The following is a 21,209-nucleotide window of genomic DNA, read 5'->3' on the forward strand; positions in this document are numbered from 1 at the left end:
ATGCGGGCAAAGTGCGGATAAGCGTGGAACAGGATTGTAATGACTTCCACGTCTTTGATAGAATGGGAAAACACAAAAAATAAGGAGAACATTAGGCAAAAATTCAGAGAGGAAAGAAACCGGAAACATATGAAACTGGATTATGCTTTCCAGGTCATTCTAAGTATGCAAAGATATGGAAAAAAATTAGGTAAAAGTACAGAAGATCACCACTCTGAACTCATCCCTGTGAGACTATGTACAGCACTGCAATATTATCAAAAAGGTAACAAAAGGTAAAGAAAGGTAGTAAAAGGTTAATAAAACGATGATAGACCTACAATGTTCAATATTCTATCAAATTCAGGCATTGAAACGTATAGTAAAAGCCATTTTTTGGGGAAACTATACAGGACAAATACAGAAGATTTTACATGCAATGTGGCACGTTTCCATCGAAGAAAACCAACCAGCTAAAATGCCAAAACATCAAGGTTTTTAAATTGAATCTACAGTAAAGAACAAGATGAACCTGCAGATTACAACTTTAACAAACTTGTCTGTTGTGTTTTCTTTATATCTCCAGGTTATTGTCAGTCCTGGTGAGCGGTCAGCGGGCGGTCGGGGGGTCAAAGGTCGGGGGTCCAGTGACCATGAGGCAGGCGGTGGAGGCTCAGGTGTTGAACCCCCACTGTGAACTAGGAGAACACGGTCAGTCTGGGAAATGGAGCGTATACTGCTACTGCTTTATGTACTAAATGCACTACTTTAGCCTGTGTGTGTGTACATTCTGATAATCCACTGGTGTGTGTGTGTGTGTGTGTGTGTGTGTGTGTGTGTGCGTGTGTGTGTGTGCGTGTGTGTGTGTGTGTGTGCGTGCTCCAGGCCTGCGTCAGATCCTGACAGATGTGATAGAGGAGGTGAGGCAGTCGGTGGACCAGGACATAGACGGGGCCGAGCTGCTGCACAGTCTGCTGAACGCCTCCTGGCTCCAGTCGCTGCTCAAGGTCCGTCTCTGGGTCCATTTACTGGTTTGGTGTATTTTTCTTCTTCGTTGGTAACTGGCCAATCATAGACAAGGTGACGTCTGACATATTTCCAGTGCAGCTCCAATGGAGTTTGATATCAGAAAATGTTTCAGGATGTAAAACCTCAGCGGTAAACGTCAGGTTTTGGTGTCAGTCCCTCAGAATCAAAGAGCGAGGGCTTCTTTCTAGAGCCGCCATTTTGCACCGAGAGACGTTCAACAATCATACAGGGAGAAATCCATCGTAGAAGAAGAAGAGAGACTAATTTCTCCACCCACAGGAGCAGGAGAGAGACCAGAATGCAATGCAGCAGAGAGACAAGGTTGGGGGTTTGAGTAAAAAGGTGCAGCAACTGTCACTTTTTCTTGGAAAAATCTCTTGCTCTCTTGCTCTTACAAGTTCACGTCCATTCTCTGGGGGTTGTCAGAAGGCATTCTTGGAAATGTAGGAAATCACTAACTGCATTAGAAGTAGACGAGGCAGGTTGAGGGAAAGTGGGGTCACCAAAAAAGTAAATTACAACCCTTCATCACAAAATAACTCCTGGAATGCAGTGAACATCACAGATTGATGATATATGATAGTTATAACAGTTCATAACAATATCATCAATTATATATTGATGATATATAACAGTTCATAACAGAAGATGTCATTGTGGGTTTTTTTTAAACTTATTTTTATAAAATGGCTCTTAATTAGAGTTTTTCTTTATTTCTTTATGCTTATATTCATTTATTTATTCTTAAGATTTTTATTCATTGTCTTTTATCTATGTTTTTATTTCTTGATTGCATTGCAATTATTCAAATTTTTATTTGCACTGTGTATTTTCTGTTTTTATGTCTGTGAAGCACTTTGTAAACTTGTTTTTGAAAAGTGCTATACAAATAAAGTTTATTATTATTATTATTATTAATCCTCTTCTCTCTTCCTCTCAGGTCTATGAGTGTCTTCAACAGTTCCGGACAGATTCTCCAACGCCGGCTCTGAACTACGCATCCGGACTCTCCCTCCAGGTTCGGCTTTACACCTCACATTTACACTTTATTTAGCATTTAGATGATGCTTCTATCCAGAATGACTTGAATAAATTAATGAGCATGTAAGGGGTTCAGCGTCTTGACACATGGCTGATTATATCCTCTGCTATGCCATGATGTTTTTTAAGCAGATGTCTTCAGATATGTAGGACTTTGATAATATTCCATAGTGAGTTTTCAATACCTGTACCTGTCACTTGTTTTGAATGGTGGATATCTTAATTTTGGAATGAACTCCCTGAGTTAGAAAGGTTGATTTTACTTTAAGACTTTATTTCCCAGAGTGACTTACAGGGAGCCACACCACTGTGACTAAAGGCATGTTAACACCAAGCATGTCTGAAGTGGTTTAACTCTAAAACTTCCATAGGTTTAATCAAACTCTGGAGTGTTTACTCTGTTTACTCTGGTTTGGTATGTGTATGTTTTAGTTCCTTCCTTTGATCACACTTGTACTGCTTGCTCTTACCTTTCTTTTATTCCTTTATCTATTATCTGTATCAAATGTTTTAGGGTTTTTTTGTTTTGTTTTTTCTTCTCATTTTATTGCAAATCTCCTTGTAACCTTGTTAAGAAAGGTGCTATATAAATAAAGTTTATTATTATTATTATTGTCATTTGAACTCTCCAAAGAACCTCACCAAGACCTGTGGAAATTTGAGTCTCAGTCCTCATCAGTATCTCTAAAACAGTGGTTCTCAACGTGGGGTCCGGGGACCATCAGTTTTCCTTGAGGCCATTCCAGGGGGTCCCCAATTGTTGAACTTCAGCATTATTTCATTTACAAGAAGTTAACACAATTAGAGAATGTAGAAGAATGACTGTTTTGATCAAAGTTTCTCTGTTATCTCTCTACCTACAATACAGATAGTGATGGAATTCTGGACAAAATCATATCTGACAATAAAAATATTCTCAGATTTGCGTCTGAGAGACAAAATCTCATCATATGGGGGTTCGTGGCTCTAATGTGGACTAAATTAGGGGTCCTTGATATGAAAAAGGTTGAGAATCACTGCTCTAAAACATCCAGCATCCAGTCAGTAAAAGTGTTCATCTTTACCTACCGTCCTTTAAGATGAACATAAAGTGTAATAACACGATGCTGTCAGTCATTTTGTAAGAGTAGATGTCACTTTTTTAAATGTGTGATGTCTTGTTTGGGACCTAAACTCAGTTCCTCCCTGTGTGTAGCTGCTGTTGGACATCAGAGTGTTGCCCGGCTGCTCCGACGAGGCCAAGGAGCTCTACGGTCTGCTGAGACAGCCTCACCTCCAGGTAAACAACAACAACACTGCTTTTTGTTTGTTTATTCTCACAAATTACTGGTCCGGTGTTGATAAAACTTGAGAAGAATTGGACACAACAAACTACTGTCAAAGTACCTGTTTTTCTACAGTTTTCTACTTGTGTCTCCTCCACATAATCCTTTCCTGGTGGAGCAACATATTTCTCTAATGTGTTTTTTTGCACGGAGCACGTTGTTTACATTTTAAGACCTTATGCTCATTTCACAAAATTTCATAAAACAAGACTCATACATCAAAGCGCAATGGTAGGAATGACTTCATGACACTGGTGACATGTGAATTACACATCTGCTCAGTATTCCAGTGGAAAAGGTGCTGTTACTGTGCCACACCCATTAAAAAAACACCAGTATTGCTTCAGTAAAGTACGGAAACTCTACTTGAATCTCTACCAGCTCCTCTGGGCTATTGCTCTGTCGCTGAGCCTGACCTCTGACCTCAAAAAGAGTTCCCCTGTCACTACGAACCGCTAATCCCTTAAAGTAACCTTACAGTTACATCATTTTACATTAATTCACCCCTTAAATCATGCAAAATCCCCTTAAAATTAGTTAAGGGAGTTATTAATGGAGGAGACCCCATCGAAAACATCCTTAAACATCCGCTTAATGTTTCACTTTCTAATATAATGAAACATTCAGGGAGACAGGAACTCTTTCGCTTAATAACTAATTATTAACCCTGTAAACCTGCACAAAAGACATAAAAAAAACCTTAATTACTAATCAACCCCACTTACTTTTTTTGTTAAAGCTGTGTTATTTTTAATGGATAATTAATGGAGAAATTAAGGACATTTCAGGGATAAAAATGAAGCGGTTTGGTTTCGTAGTGTGTGGAGATCAATAATGTATCACATCGTTATTACTGGATGCTGTGTGTGTCCCAGGCGCTCCTGTCGGCCCATGATACGGTGGCCCAGAAGGACTTTGAGCCGGTGCTGCCGCCGATGCCGGACGAGCTGCCGGACGATGAGGAAGCCACCAGGATCGTCTGCCTGGTGAAGAACAAGCAGCCGCTGGTGAGAGACAGAGAGACGGCCTCCATTCTGTTTTTATTGTTTTTTTTATTAAAGGGATTGACAGCAATAACTTCTCACCAAGATCAGATGCAGCTGGACGAGTTTGTAGCGTTCAGATTTTTACTTCCAATTAATTTGAATGAGGCCACGAAAATAGACTGAAAACTGACATTGAACACGTTGGAGAACAGATTCAACAACAGATTCTGCTGCTGTGATTTTCAGCTGACTGATGGTCCGTTTTAAAACATAATTTTGCTGGTGTCTGATTTGCTAATTTTATTGATAAAAGAGAATATAGCAGAGGGATCCCATCTAGGAGAGATAGTTCCTGTTTGGACTGGATCTACGGTACTGTGCAAAACTCTTAGGCAAATGTAAAAAAAAACCCTGTAAAATGAAGAGGCTTTCAAAAATAATGAAATCAAAAGTTTCTAAATCTAAAAAAAAATAAAGATAAAAAGATATAAGATATAAAGAGCAGTCTACTGACTACACTAATGCAGAAGACACATAAATAAACATCACCAATCATCAAGACAATATTTATATAAAAAGTCTAGGGTGCCTAAGACTTTTGCACAGTACTGTACGTTTATATTTTAAATGCAAATTTTTGTGTAAACCAAGAATAGAAATGCAGAATGACAATGGACCCAGGATGCTTTGCTGATCTGTTGTTGAATCTGCTCACAAACGTGTTAAATGTCAGTTTTCAGGCTATTTTCATGGCTTCATAGTAGTTTATATTCTGTTTTCATGGCAGTCAAGTGCCGAAATGTGCCCTTTTTTATTATGTAGCAGTTGTGTGTACTCTCTTTATCATCCACCAAGATTTGAGCGTTCTTAAAATTCAATAATTGTCATAAAATTAAGCTTGGGGGAGTTTTGTGCTGCGGGGGCGTTCCTCTGACCTGAGCCTGAGCTGACCGACCTGCCTGTTCAAACTTGTCCAGCGTCTGAAAATGAGGTTACGTTTTGATGGGATCGCCCCCCTTTTGTTACGCATGAAAGTCATTTTTTTAATCTCTTCCCCACAAAAACCGGTTTGCTGGGATCAGGGAAATTCATCAGACCGGCTTCTCTTCTCAGAGTTCAGTGACGTCATTCACACCCCAGGATTACAAAAAATTGTGATTTTAATGAGAAATTGCAGTTGGCTATCTCTTTAGAGGAGAGTCAGCAGCCAACACCTGTAGTGTTTTTATTTAGACTGCGGGGAGAATAGAGGTAGACACAGCAGAGAAAGCTCTGGTGGGATTCAATCTGAGGCCAGTATGGGCACACACACCCTCCACTAAAGTTTGGGAAATGCACAAATTATATGGAAAAAATATTGTTCAGTGCCCATAAACCGATATATATGATATGATATTTAGTGCGTAGATCAATTGGCATCTACAATAGTTGGCCACCAGATTGCCCAGCTGCTATCAGCATAAATCATTTTGAACGCCAACCCAAATCTTCAAATCCTGTCTTAAATTAAGGTCTGGAAAAAATATGAATTTTAAGGGGTGAAGTGTGTAGGAATCCTGATTATAAAACTTCTTATAGCCAGAGGTAAGATATTTACATATTGAATGCTTTCAGGTTTATTCTAGCCAAACTTAAAATTTTCTGCGCATAAGAATACACATGTAGTGTTCATTTCTAAAATGCTAAAATGTTAATCATTCAGTATCACTAAAATATAGATGGTCCGGTCTACAAAAGACTTAAATTGCCCATAATCCTTTGAAAAGTAGTAGCCTATCATTTGTTTAATTTTGTGCTGTCACTCATTTTGAGGTAGGTGTCCCTTTTTTCAACAGAGAAACAGCAGAAACCGTTTGAAGAGAAGGATTTTTAAGAATAAAAAATAACAGATTGGCTCTTGATGAGTTTTGTTTGATTTGATACTGCTTTTCTGTACATGTCAGGCTCATTTATTATCAATCACTGCCAAATACTTAGTTATTATCTGTTGTACAAGTCTTCTCTTTATCATTGGTGATTGTTTTGCTCCTTTTATTTTACAGCACAAAGTAGGCTACTAGACTATTTGTTTACGATGATGAGAATTTACATAGCAGATATTCCATCTTATAAACCTTCCTTGTGACCAGTGGAGGTGCTAAATCCTGTGCAGGTTGTGGCTCTTTATGCTTCCCTCTATCTTTTGAGTGACCCTGTTTTCTCGCAGCCTTGCGACCGCCGGAGCGTCGGGCTACCGCTGCCCGGCGCGTCCCCCCCGCGTGAAAAAACCTCCAGAGGTGCGATACGCAGTCACTGGGACTCCCTGAGGCGCCTGACCCGCCAGAGGCTGCTCCGAGGCGGGGCGGCCGGGGTCCAGGGCGCGGCCACCGGGTGCCAGAGCCTGGAGGTCGAGGAACCGTTGAGGCGGCGCGTCCGGAGAGGCACCTACCCCTCGACCGAACCGCCGTGTCGCCCTCCAGCGGCGCGGCCGTACCCTCCGCCTCGCTACAAGCCGATGTGCAACTGTAGACTTTGCTCTCGCGACCCGATGAGCCAGTGTAGAGTTTGTTATACCAATCCACCGTGGGGGGAAAGTCTGCACCGCTCCGCCCCTTCGGTCTACAGCTCCGTTTTGATTGGTAAGAATACACTGCCAGTCAAAAGTCTGGACGCACCTGATTGAATGTACTACGTTTTTCATTCTCTTAAAGCCATTTTGATCTAAAGGCTTCTGCTTAAATGCTTGAAATTAGTTTCTTAGACAAATATAAATAGTGAAGTTGATCCTATGTATGAATTTCTTTCCAAAGCCTTTGCCTTTCCATCAAGGCAAAGGGCGGCTACTTTAAAGAATCTAAAATATAAGATAGTTTTGATTTGTTTAACACTTTTTTGGTCACTGCATAATTACATTTGTGTTATTTCATAGTTTTGATGTCTTTACTCTTATTCTAAAATAAAGAGAAATTTTGTGTGTCCAAACTTTTGACCGGTTGTGTGTGTTGGTGTTTCATCGGCCGTCATTCATCACCATCCACTCCTGATGATTCGTGGATTAATAATGTCTGTTTTTATACCTTCCATCTCCGTCATAAATCCTCCTCCTCCTCCTCACCCTATGGAGACAACATCATCGAGGAGCTAGACAGTGGCGATGAAGATGTAAGAGGAGAGTCCGCCAACACCCCACCCCTCCGGAGGTGGACGGTGTCTCCCTCATGCCTCACCACCACCTACTACTCCAACATGGACGACTACTTCCACCCTGGCGTGCCCCCGAGGCTCCGGAGCCACGGCCCCCGCATCCGCACGGCTCCCCCCAGCCCCATGCGCCCCCGGCAGGCGGTGGAGGTCCCGCGGGTGCCCCACGTGGAGCTGGCCAAGCAGGAGAGCCTGGACGAGCTGAGGTCCACGGTGCAGCTGGCCGCCAGCTCCATGGAGAGCAGCACCAAGGACATCAAGCTCCTGGGGGAGAAGATGGCGGCCGCCACCGAGCGCATGTCGGAGAGCGTGCAGGACAACGCCCAGGCGCTGATGCTCCTCGCCCAGGTGGTGGACAGGCTGCAGACGCTCCTGGCCGCCACCAGGACGGAGACAGACTCCCCGAAAAGCACCAGAGCAAAGCCTGACATCGCCGAACAAGAGCCACCCAAAGGCGATCGCACACCCAGAACTTCCAAGAGCCAAACTCTGAAGAGCCGAGGGCAGCATCCGTCCCTGACCCACCAATCCAGATGCTCCTTTCCCTCGCCTCCTTCCTCCTCCTCCTCCTCCTCCAGCTCACTGAGCGGCTCCCTGGACGCTCCCTCCACCTCCAAGGGGACCGGCTGTCTGCTCGCATCCTGCCACGGGTCGCCCCAGACCGGCCTGAAGACCAAGACCGCCCCTTCTCCTTCGACAAAGCACATCCAATCTGAGCTCCAAGCACCCAAGCCTCCTCTCTCCAACGGCCTGGTAGAGGAGCCCAAGGAGCCGGACCACGATGTGACGGGAAGCCTCTCCAGCCAGTGGAAGAAGAAGAAGAAGAAGAAGAAGAAGAAGAAGACGTGAGAGAAGACGAAAGATGGCTTCTTCTTGAGAGGCCGCCGTTTGCTGCGATGGACCGCTTGGGTCCTTTCAAGCCGTCTCCGGAGAGCCGCTCACCTTCAAAACAGGCATAACTCTCTTTTTATTCTTTCGTCGTTGCATTCTTTGTCGTTCTTCACCATCTCTACCATCTCCTGCCCTCTTCGCTCCAGTGTCCAATGTGCATTTCATGAATTCTTGTCCGTATCCTGTCTTCTTTCCAACGTCATCTGTCCGTTTCGTGAAGGTGAACTCGATCAGCATTCTTTTATGTTTGACTCTGTTCCTCCCGTTTAACAAATATTCATGTTTGCATTGAAAACTGTCATGAATAAAACCTTCCAAGCTCTTCTGCCATTTCACTCCCTGGTGTCTCCATCCTGTCATGGCTTTCCACAAACCACGTCAGTTTCATTGATATTTGAAAGTCTGCAGACCACAGTACAAGTAATCCTCAGTTTTAAGAGATTTAATGGTTTAGGATTGTCTTTGAGTCTCTTTGCCAAAATGTCATGCAGAAATTTACAGGGCATTTAATCCATTATACATTGAATTTTATTTTCAATCTATGAGGTTCCTTTTGACCATGGGCTAAGGTTTATTCTTTCCAGATTTCATATTTCAGCCTTCAAGAACGGACATGAAGAGTTTGTTTCCAAAACGCTCAATATCTGTTTTTGAACAAAAAATCATTACATGAAGTTCATATTTTAGCATCTCTTTATCATTCATCAACAAAGGACTTCAGTTACACAAAACCCATCATTTGTTTTCATTTTGTTCTATTATAATGATAGGTAGGTGTCATTTTCACAAATGGTGGATATGTCATTTTGGATAAAAAATGTCTTCATATTTTAATTGTCGGAGTTGCTAGTTAGTATAGTTTCTGGACAGAATCAAACCTGATGTGTCTCCTTTGCCATTTCAATCCCTGATGTGTCATGTCCATCCTTGCCATCCATGTCTTTCAGTAACATGTATCAGTGGTTCTTAACATGGGGTCCAGGGACCACCAGGGGTCCTTAAGGGGGTTCCAGGGGGCCCCCAGCAAATTGACCAATTATTAAACCTCACCATTATTTCCTTTACAAGAAGTGAACACAATTATAGAGTGTAGAAGAATGACTGTTTTGATCATAGTTTCTCTGTTATCTCTCTGCCTACAATACAGATAGTCATGGAATTCTGGACAAAATCATATCTGACAATAAAAATAATCTCAGATTTGGGTTCGAGAGACAAAATCTCATCAAATGGGGGTCCGTGGCCCTAATGTGGACTAAATTAGGGGTCCTTGACATGAAAAAGGTTGAGAATCACTGACATATATTACACACTGAATCTTCATTCATCAGTCACAATGAGCTTCAGCTATACAGCCTTCAGTAACATCATGTATAGCTGAAAGATGTTCGCTTTGAAGACACGGCTCATTCATTTTTCCAGTTTTTGCGAGTTTTCAAGCCTTTCGCACCTCACTCTGTCTCTCTGTCTGAGTTACTCCACACACAACAGCAGGTTTATTTAATCTATATTTGTGTATTTTCTCTCCCAGGGAGCAACTATAAAGAGGAATGAGACCACAGGGGAGATTTTTGTGGCTCGGGTGATTCACGGAGGGCTGGCCGATCGAAGTGGTGAGCCTCTCTCTCTCTTTCACTCTCTCTTTGTCTTCTATTTGGACTTGATTTCAGTGCTTGAGAAAGTGTGAAGTTGATAGTGGTTATTTGATTTGTGTGTGTGTGTGTGTGTGTGTGCAGGTCTGCTCCATGCGGGGGACAGGATCATCGAGGTGAATGGTTTTCCTGTGGACGGGCTGGAACCTGAGCAAGTTATCCAAGTCGTGGTAGGTCAAAACATTACTGTACTGAGTCTATTTTTTGCATTGTTAGATTTTTTTTTTGTTTTTGATATAGCAGTGGTGTCTACGAGATCACATTTGAGATTTTGTCCTTTAATTATAGCGCCCTCATTAGGCCAATCAGTGTAAAAAAAAAACACACACACACTCACCCTGATTTTATCACAATTCAATTTCCAACAATATCCAGTCCATACTTTCCAGGAAAATGTATTGCACTTAACCATATGGTAGGACAACATTTTGAAATTCAATATATCACAATACAAAAATATGACAATACGTATTGTGGGGCAGAACAATTAATTGAGATATTAGGTACATTTTATTCTGCTGTTGTAATCTTGACTATTAGTAGGCTTGCCCATCACAGTTTCACAAGCTATCCATCCAAATTATATTATTTGCGCCTTGTAACGACATTTTTAAATCGTTGTTTACATTCTAGCAGCCAATGGCATCTCTAGAAAGATTTGTGTCTCAGAAATAAACAGAATTCTGCACAGTCAGACTTTGTTGTCATTGAACTTTTATTTATTACATCGTATTGTGAGAGAAACATATTGTCCCATTCCTAGTTAACGGCATCTTAACAAACCAGATTCATGTACATGATGTTGTACGGTGAATAATGCTTTATAATGCATGACATTTTTTTCTGATGTTATTATAATTGCATCCAATCAGCAGGCCAGGCAGCAGGGCACCATCATGTTCAAAGTTGTTCCCATCACAGAGAGACAGGTCCACAACCAGACGATGGTGAGTCAGCTTCTATTCTTACTTTATTCATCTTTTATCGCTGTTCACCAGCCTCTCTCTCTCACTCACTCACTCACACAAACAAACACACTGCACCATTATAAACCAGATATAAACAGACATGTGGACTCGAGTCACATGACTTGGACTCGAGTCAGAGTCAGAATTGTAACTGCTTGAGACTTGACTTGATGCATGAAGAGAAGACTTGAGACTTGACTTGACTTGGGTTCTGGTGACTAGGGACTTGACTCTGACTTGTACTTTGATGACTTGAAAAGGTTTCTAAAATCTTGACTTGAGATCTTGTGTTTGTGTAAATGACTCAGATTGAAAGTGATGAGATTTGTTCCAGCAGACGACTGAATTTAAATTCTGTTTTCTGAATTTGTATGGAATGATTGAATTTATTGAAGTTGAAACTGATTATAGAAATCAAACTCATGATGCTCTTACAAAGTTTTTACCAAGTTTTTATCCTATTAAAACCAAAAATCCTAGATATTTAGTTTCTTTAAGATATTAAATTGATACTAGACTCTTGATTTGTTCTGACTTGACTTGCTGTTCTACATTTAGACTTGAGACTTGACTTGAAACTTGTGCCTCAAGACTTGAGACTGACTTTGTGTGTGTTGGGTGTTAGCTGTACGTGCGAGCCATGGCCGACTACAGCCCTCAGCAGGACCCCACCATCCCCTGCGCCGACGCCGGTATGAGCTTCAGGAAGGGCGACGTCCTGGAGATCGTGGACCAGACGGACGCCCTCTGGTGGCAGGCCAGGAAGCTGCCCAGCACCACCGCCTGCGCCGGCCTCATCCCCTCCACCAACCTGCTGAAACGGTGAGGCGGCTGAGGGTGAACTGTCATTGTGAAGATTTATCAGGGCTGCACCAAGTTTTGGTATCAGTATCAATTTTAAGGTATCACTGAAGAATATTGGCTTCACCAGAACAGCAGAGTTTGGGTAAATTAGCTCAGAAACCATACTCTTTTTCAGCAACACCCTGCTTTACTTCCACAAAGTTACACACTTTCACAGTGGGAGCTGCCCAGTACAACTACAGTCTTCCACTGTGCCTTGCTCAAGGGCAGGCAGACGATGTGCTTTAAAGGCAGGGCAGAGTGTTTCTCATCCACCTTCACCACCCACAGTGTTCCAGGAATTCAAACTGGAAAACGTCCGGTCTGTCACATTTTTATGAATGAAGAGTCGACCACATAGACACTTGTCTGGGTTCAGTTTTTTCCAGTTTCCCTACTGATGCTTTAATTAAAAAAAGGGGGAGGGAAGCTGCCGGTGACAAGGCAAGGTTATGGAAACCTATTAGCAAAGAGTTTCTAGCTTTTATGAAAAGGTCATGTTGTATGGGGTGTGGTGTCGTGTTGGTGTCATTGTGTGGTGTGATGTCATTTTGTGTCATGTTGTGGTGACCTTATTCCCATGGCAGCCATTTTGAACTTAACAATATGTCACACTCGGAGTGGGAAACTACCAGAAGATTGGCATTTATGTGACACTGATGTGACTTCAGCATATAAGTGAGGACTTCAGATAGAAATAACAGTTAGCAAATTAGCTAGAAATCTCATGGAATCATGGAAGTTAGCTAGCTTACTAGCTAGTTGGCTACTAGGCTAGATTCTGGTAGCTAGCTATAGTGGGCCTAATATTACCTTAAAATGTTGTTAGCCAATATCCTTCTGGATTCTTGAGATCCATTTGCTTCTAATATGTCTTTCAGTGGGAAAACTGTGCAATATGTTTAATCTCAATCTTGGTACACAGCAGCAGGGCAGAGCTGATATGTAAATTCAAGATGGCCGCCGCAGCAATCTATTAGCCTATGTGTTGTGTTGTATAGATAAGAATGGCGTGACGTTTAAAATGGGCCGCGCTTTTTTTAAATTTCCTCTAACCATTTCACCTCTGTCAAACAACTGCATGATCATAATAATGGAATTATCTGAACTATCACAAAATGCTAACAAGCTAGCAAACTTCTGTGCCATGTTAGCATTTTGACATTTCATGAAAAAAAAAACATTTTAATGATCATGCTGTTGTTTGACAACTGTGCAAAGGTAACAACAATATTTACGCCATATACATTTCACATACAGACAAAGCAACCACAGAAAATGTCGATTTATCATTAAGCTCACAGAAACTGAATAGGGTTTCGCACTTTTACCGCACTTTGTTGGCGCAGCCTTTTTGCCGCGTCATCGCCATTCTTCTCTATGGTGCTGGTGGCGTCACGTTGTGTTAATCTGAAGCTGCATCTGTTGACAGGAAGCAGAGGGAGTTCTGGTGGTCTCAGCCTTATCAGCCACATGCCTGCATTCAGACCTGTGAGTTTCAGTCTCTCAACTGATCTTAATACATCTCTGTATGTATGTATAGTCATCTTTGACCTGATTTTACAGTAATCTCTGATCTTATCGTCATCTCTGATCTTAGTCATCTCTGATCTTAGTCATCTCTGATCATATAGTCATCTTTGACCTGACCTTATAGTCATCTCTGATTTTACATCCAGGTTGATTCAGTTTCAGACTTGATAATTCCTGTACAACTGGGTTTCACATTGATAAATAGCTGTAATTGTCTTTCACCCCATGCTTACCTGAAGTGAGCACTGTAGAGGAAGGTAAGGAATAATTGCGTTTGTATTTTATATTTTAGGCATTAAAGCGAACTTAGCCAGTAAGCGATGATAACATAGACACTGTCCCATGTGTTGATTGTTGGCTCCGTTGCTCCACACACACACACACACACACACACACACACACACACACACACACACACACACGTGTTCAGCAGTCAGACCTCGAATGAACAGAATTAACTTTGAAGGTCCTTTGTCTGAATTTAAATATAATTTTTCTTACTTTTTTTTCGCCCACAGAAGAGGATCTGATGGCCATTGATGAGAAATGTGTTGAAGCAGGTAAGGCACACACACACGCACACACACACACACACACACTCAATCACACTGATTCTTTATTCTTTTTATCTCTTCCATCTCTGTTTATTTCTTTGTTGCTCTGTAAATCACTTTGTGACAAACCTGTTTGTTAAAAGTACTTAACAATTAAATTTTACTTCACTTGTGATCAACTTGCATGTGTTTTTTTCTTTCTTACAGATGAGGAGGCATTTGAATCCGGTAGGTAAGTCTTTGTTGAGTAAAGTCATTATGATTTATAATGTGATCATACTGCTGTTAAATTTGTTTAAAGTTTATTCAGAAAAGGTGGTTTAATCTACCTCAGGAATATGTTTCTTTTTAGAATATTGTGTTTGGGCATTATAACATAAATCCTTAAATATTAGAAAAATACTAAAGCACCACCTTTCACAGAATGGATGGATTTATTGATTAAAACAACTTCATATGAAATGATGTTAACTGGAGGGTAGAGAATTATGATAAAGAAACAAGAGAGACATGGAAAAAATTCCTCTATTTTCTTAAAGGCTCATAAAGGGGCGAAATGTTTTTTCATGTATTTTGGCATGTATTTGTCTTTAGTGTCATGTGTTGTGTATGTATGTTTATAGGCTACATGTTGTGCATATGATGAAAAATAAAAAATTATGAGTTGGAAAAAAAAAGGAATATACACCAGTTGCAACAAGGTGATGTATAGGTATCCAATGGGCACCTAAATTGCTTGATACTGTATTAAAATAAATATTAATATCAGTCTCTGTAGGTTCTGTATATGTTTTTCATTACATGTGTCTCCCGTTCTTCAGCTGAAGCCTTTGTTGTTGTTGTTGTTGTTGTTTCTTTTCCGATCTTTCCTGCTTTCTGCCGGGGAAACGTCAGAGGAGTTCAGAGAAGGTGAGAAAAACCTCCATGTTTGTTTATCTGTCTGCCTGCTAGAGCATCCAGCTGGGAAATTGTGTGCTCTAAGTGCTTTAAAATAACAACTAGCAGTGCTTTTACTGAATATTGTGACTGCAATATGAAGAACGGATCGACTGTTGAGTAATCTCAGGTGATATCTGAGAAACCACCGATACAGATACAAAACGTGTTCCACTGATTAAAAATTACACTGATTGACCTAATGGAGATGCAATAATTAAAGGTCAAAATTTTCACTCAAATGTGATATTTTAGACACCACTGGTCTGATTTTGATGAAGGGATGATGTATCTTGTTACTGATTGGCTCAAGGGATGCTTGCATCATTCATAGGGGACGGCATGTTTACCTGTTCCACATCATTTTGTGTTGTTTTTTTAGCACTTTTTGAGCACAATTTGAGGGTGAAAATGAAAATGCTAATGCTCAGGATTTAATTGTTTTGAATGTAATGAAAGATTTTCTCCAATATACAACTTGACATGTGAGAAAACTGAGAAAACTGCAGCCTGTTGGGATTTCGAAAATGCAGCATTCATTAGTGCAATTTGGATTATTTTTCAATTAATTGTGCTCCCTAGATGATGATGATTGGCTGTGATTTAGTTTTTATCACTTACAGCAGCTTTTGATACTGAGGACTTAACTCATGTGACAGCGTATAAACAGCCTGTAAACATTTCTTTCACCCACATTCTCCTCCACTGGCATGAATATTTTCTCTTTGCTTCTCTTCTCTTCCATGTAAACCAGAAGAGGGTGAATTCAGCAGCAACTCTGAAGCGTTCTACTTAGGTAAGTCTGCAAACTGTAACAACATGGATCTTATCTGCATTGATTTCTGCACATTTAAAGTCAGACTGAAATGAGAGACTGAAGAATTTCCATTTCCATAACACTGTATATTCATCTCAGTATTTTTTAACATACAGAGGATCCAGTTGGTAAAATTTTATCATTTTTCCAGCCCAGGACTTACTATCCTAAAATGTACCATGATTTATTTTCATTTTGAGTGTGTCACATATCATTTCTCATATCATATTTCATTTCACAGTCATTACATTTGTAATTTTGCACTGTACAGTTTGATGCAGAATATTCTTCTCGGTCATGAATGCCAATTTAAAGAGTCAACAGTTTATTGGCCGAGACTGTCATGTTAATCAAGTAGAAAACCATTCTATGCCTGAAACACCACATGAAACACACTGAGCATTTTTTTACTTTTCAGTGCAAGTATTGCATAGATGACTTTAGAGCTGCTACGATTAATTGATTAATCGATTAGTTGTCAACTATTAAATTAATCGTCAACTATTTTGATAATCGATTAATCGGTTTGAGTAATTTTTTAAGAAAAAAAAGTCAAAATTCTCTGATTCCAGCTTCTTAAATGTGAATATTTTCTGGTTTCTTTACTCCTCTATGACAGTAAACTGAATATCTTTGGGTTGTGGACAAAACAAGACATTTGAGGACGTCATCTTGGGCTTTGGGAAACACTGATCCACATTTTTCACCATTTTCTGACATTTTATAGACCAAACAACTAATCGATTAATCGAGAAAATAATCGACAGATTGATCGACAATGAAAATAATCGTTAGTTGCAGCCCTAGATGACTTGAGTATTTCTTTTTTTTTTTCTTTGAAGAATTATGATGATTTCCACTCCAACATAGCTATTACTAAGGAAGCTATGCTAAAAGTCAAAATGTGGCTGACCCTGACCTCTGACCTCTGACCTATGAAGACAAAATGAAAGACAATCCCCCCCCAAGCGTTCAATGCAGCATCTCAAAAGCTAACCCTGGTTCTCCTGCAGTGGGCTTCAGGCGGAGCATGCGTCTGTGCCGCCGCAGGTGTCACAGCACCAGCCAGCCGTCCTGCCACAGCCGCTGTCCCAGCAGCTGCTACAGCGCCCCGTCCAGCCCGTACGAGGAGGTGGTGCGCTACCAGCGCCACCTGCAGGACACGCACCGCCTCATCGCCCTGCTGGGTGGGTAAACCCTCTGCCGGGACGCTGCTGTTACACTCTTTGCTGTGGGTTCAGTGGAGATAACGAGGGAATAAAACGTTCAGTTCATTCTCAGATATCTCATGTGTCTGTATCAGTGTGTCCCTTCCCTCCATGAACATGTGCTTCTCTTTTATTTTCTCTGACCTGGTTTCAAAAAAGATTATACACAGATACAGAAAACAACACTATGAAACCAAACCCCTCAATTTTATCCTTAATTTCTCATTACATAAACATTAATTATCCATTAAAAATAACAGCTTTAGTGGTAAAGTAAGTAACTAATATCATGGGTTTTTAAGGGATTTATTCATGGGTTGGTTTGTGGAGACACTAGAAATTAAGGGATTTTTATGCCCTTTATGCACGTTTACTAGGTTATTAATGAGTTATTAATGGAAAGTCCCTGTCTCCCTGAATTCTACATTAAATTAGAAATTAAGGTGTGCTTAATGTGGTTTTTATGGGGTCTCCTCCATTAATAATTCCCTTATTTAATTTTAAGGGGATTTTGCATGAATTAAGGGGTGAATTAATGCAAATGTAAGGGTATTTTAAGGGATTACTGGTTGGTAGAGTAATGTTTCAGCCCTGGCAGGTCTTCATCGGGTCACCAGGAACTTTTCGGTGTTCAGAATCTACAAGGATGGAAAACTACTGCAGCCTGTAGACCGAGGCTGCTGAGTCGTTAGCTTTGATGTGTTTCAGAGAGCGAAGAAGGCGACCCATGTAAAACTCATCAGTCAGCTGTTTGTTCTCAGGTCCTTCTGGTGTGGGGGTGAATGAACTCCGGAGGCGCCTGATTGAAATCAACCCCGACATCTTCCAGGGAGCCCTGCCTCGTACGTACCTCCATCTTTATTGACATGAAACATCATAAGTTGAATTAAAGGAAAAATCCGCCCTAAAATACCTGAACGCTGTTAACAAGCTGTTGGTGATTCTGGGTCCATTTAGTAGTTTGGTGTATTTGTCTTCTTCTAGTTATCTATCTTAGTTATCTGTTATCTTTGTCAGTGTGGATGATGAGCTTCTTTAACTTGTTGAGTGTCTCTGTATCACCTATATCACCCATAAAAAAAAACACCTGTATATGTTTTGTACTTTGAGAATAAAGTGTCTCCTTGGTTTCCTTCCCCAGACACGTCGAGGGCACCCAGGGGCTACGAGGAGTCTGGCAGAGAATATCTCTTCACCAGCCGGGAGATGTTCGACAACATGGTGTACAACAACAGGTACGACTGAACCGCCCCCACTGTGAATCGGTCAATAATGAATAAATGTTTTTGGAGACGCTGCCGCACTTCATTGTGGTTCCTATTAAGGCTGCACAAATAACTGAAAAACTATCACAATCACAATACTGACCTTAGTGTTTTTTTTATTTTTTTATTTACTTAACAAAAATAACAATACAACATAAAAACACACAAAAATGACAGAAAAACAAACACATAGAGACATCAGAAAAGAGAAGAAAAACACTATAAACATAACAAATGTAAAAGTATATTAACTAGAGAGAATGGAGATCACAGCCCAGTTATGAAGAAAAAAAGGTAGAGAAAGTCTAACTGATATAAACAAATGCAGGTATAGTCATATAAGCTTATGTATAAATAAAACATATAAAGTTACATAAAAGAACAGAACATAATATAGTATTATACACACTACAGTTTTTATAAATAAAGCCAATACACAAGGCAAAAAAAAAAAAACTGACCTTAGTGTTTTGTTTTTATTTCAGTTTCACATCAGTCTTTCATTTTATTCAAACTGAATAAATATCAGCATTCAAATCTAATTTTTTTGCCGCCACACACATTTTTGAATATGTAATTTTGGTAAAAAAAAAAAAAAAAAAAGGTATCAGAGGAAAAGGTGCATCCACACTCATCACAATTTTTTATTTTTCAATATCATGCAATTTCATATGATAGAAACATTTTTTATTGTATCAGAGCTGAGCAAATCCTAAACATTAGCAACATATTTACAAACAAAATGTGGACACAATTAAAGGTCAAAAATTTTCAACTCAAACATAATATCTCAGACAGGTTTGATTTTGACGAAACTTAGAAGGACGTCACATTTTGGCACAGTGTTGTGGTGTTTACAAAAATACACTAACTGGCCTGATGGGGGCGCTGGAATGAAAGATCAAAATGTCAAACTTTGAAAGGCCGTAACTGCTTCACTTTAAGTCTAATTTTGATGAAATTGGACTTTGGAGGGACGATGCATCTTGTCGCTGATTGGCTAAAGGAGTGGCTGCATAATTCATGAGGGACAACATGTTAACTGTTTAGACACCGGAGAAGAAATTAGAAAAAGCTGTGTCCGCATGTTTCACTAGTCATATCACAATCACGATATTCAGAAAGTGATTTTTTTTTTTGCCACAATAAGCCGATCCCTTGTGGTGTCCAACAGGTTTCTGGAGTACGGCGAGTACAAAGGGAATCTGTACGGCACCAGCATCGAGGTTGTGAGAGAAGTTTTAACCAGCGGGAAGATCTGCATCATCGACATCGAGCCAAATGTAGGTCCAACCCATAAAACCCTGATCCAGCATTTATTTATTCTGCTTAAAATGGAAGCAAGAATGAATTTGCATGTCAGTGGCAGAAATTCAGATGCAAATGACACATTTAAAGCAGATTTAAAGCCTCTATGAAGAATTTATTTGACCATGGGTATATTCACATAGGTTCAAGAGTTTGACCAAAATAGTAAGCTTTTCTACTCTTAACAACTTCGTCCTAGATATTTAGTTTTCTTTAAGATATTAAATTGATACTGGACTCTTGATTTGGTCCGACTGTATTAGACTTGAGACTTGACATTAATGACATGGACTAGACTTGGACTTGACTTGATAATCTACATTTAGACTTGGGACTTTACTGGAGACTTGTGCCTCAAGACTCGAGCAAAGTTGACTTGGTCACACCTCTGATGTTTAGTGACACAGGTGTTGTATCAAAAACCAAGTGAGTCAATTTGAAAGGAAAAAAAATCCTCAGTCTCAATTCAAGAGTCTGAGGCACCATACTCCTCAACCAATTACAAATTAGGGTTTTAAATGTTGACTCAACAACATAATCTCACTTTTGACAGCCCTCTATTAACAGCAAATATCTCAGAAGTTAATTTTCAATATGCCATACATCCATTTTGGAAATAACTGAAGTTCATCTTGTCATTATCTCTAAAATATAGCAGATCAATTCAGTAGAAATGGGATCATTTTGTTAACCAAGGACTAATGTTAGCTTCTATGCTTCAAGAAATAACAATGTTTTTGCAATTTTGCACTATCAACTATTTTGTAGTCGTTTCCCTCACTTTGTTTTTTTTTTTTTTTAACAGTGTATATCTCAATTAGAAATGTAATTTTTATTTGTTTTCCATGGCTCCAGGCCATTCACGCGGTGCGGACCCACGAGTTGAGAGCGTACATAATCTACGTGAAGCCGCCGCCAGCAGAGCGCCTCAGGGCGTCCCGACAGAACGCACACATCACCACCGACTACTACACCAACCGACCCTTCAAGGTACACCGTCAGGCCATCAGGCCACTGCATCACTCTCATGTGTTTTATTCCAAGCTACAGAAGCCCATTGAGGACATACATTCATACATTTTATTTATGTTTTTCCATCATTTGTTTTTCTCGAGATATTGAGTTATTTATGTCATTATCTCGCGACAACACATTTTATTTTCCCAATAATTTTCTCATTATCTCGTAAAAAAAAAACAAAACCAAAAAAAAGAACAAGCCGAAACACATCAGTGGTAAGCGAAGGCACTCTTCCCTTTCAAATGAAACAAGTTTTTCTCATTCCCCGAGCAAATTACCCTGTAATTTGACGCTGTAGATGGAGCTGAAATCCCCCCGGCTGTCGTTTCCCTCAACAGGAGGAAGACTTCCAGGAGATGGAGGAGGCCGCCAGGAAGATGGAGTCCCACTACTCGCACTTCTTCGACCACGTGATCGTCAACGACGCCCTGCAGGACGCCTGCCTCCAGCTGCTGACGGCGGTGAGGAAGGCCCAGGACGAGCCTCAGTGGGTTCCTGCCAGCTGGATACGACCCACCAATCAGTCATAAGAGAGGAGAGAGGAGAGAGAAGAGGAGAAAAGATGAGAGAAAAGAAGGGAGAGAGGCAGGATAGATAAGAATGACGTGACGTTTCAAATGGGCCTAAGAAGTAAGGTACAAGTGCGAAACCCTATTCAGTTTCAATGAGCAAAT

The 21,209-nt window shown here is 40.5% G+C and overlaps 1 protein-coding gene across 1 annotated transcript; it reads left to right on the forward strand.

The window, feature by feature from the left end:
• Positions 1-632: 632 nt before the first annotated feature.
• Positions 633-21,065, forward strand: mpp4b (MAGUK p55 scaffold protein 4b). The gene is made up of 21 exons (XM_071530558.1): positions 633-690; positions 865-986; positions 1,949-2,026; positions 3,245-3,328; positions 4,250-4,381; positions 9,963-10,044; positions 10,168-10,253; positions 10,959-11,030; positions 11,677-11,873; positions 13,327-13,385; positions 13,667-13,684; positions 13,946-13,987; positions 14,189-14,209; positions 14,876-14,890; positions 15,672-15,713; positions 16,748-16,921; positions 17,704-17,784; positions 18,084-18,177; positions 19,382-19,490; positions 20,371-20,505; positions 20,874-21,065. The coding sequence occupies exons 1-21, from the start codon at positions 633-635 to the stop codon at positions 21,063-21,065; spliced, it is 1,893 nt and encodes a 630-aa protein (XP_071386659.1).
• Positions 21,066-21,209: the final 144 nt, after the last annotated feature.

The sequence above is a fragment of the Centroberyx affinis genome, unplaced genomic scaffold (genome assembly GCF_046629955.1).
Source record: "Centroberyx affinis isolate AG114_WGS23_722 - 3 ecotype Tasmania unplaced genomic scaffold, CSIRO-AGI_Caff_v1 ptg001938l_1, whole genome shotgun sequence".
In the NCBI taxonomy this organism is placed as follows: domain Eukaryota; kingdom Metazoa; phylum Chordata; class Actinopteri; order Beryciformes; family Berycidae; genus Centroberyx; species Centroberyx affinis.

What these genes read in the sequence shown, in the direction of transcription:
- mpp4b (XM_071530558.1), top strand. Translation starts at nt 633, where the DNA reads ATGAGGCAGGCGGTGGAGGCTCAGGTGTTGAACCCCCACTGTGAACTA. An exon ending in CCGCCTCATCGCCCTGCTGG is followed by an intron (nt 16,922 to 17,703) that starts GTGGGTAAACCC and finishes GTTTGTTCTCAG; the next exon opens with GTCCTTCTGGTGTGGGGGTG. An exon ending in TCATCGACATCGAGCCAAAT is followed by an intron (nt 19,491 to 20,370) that starts GTAGGTCCAACC and finishes CCATGGCTCCAG; the next exon opens with GCCATTCACGCGGTGCGGAC.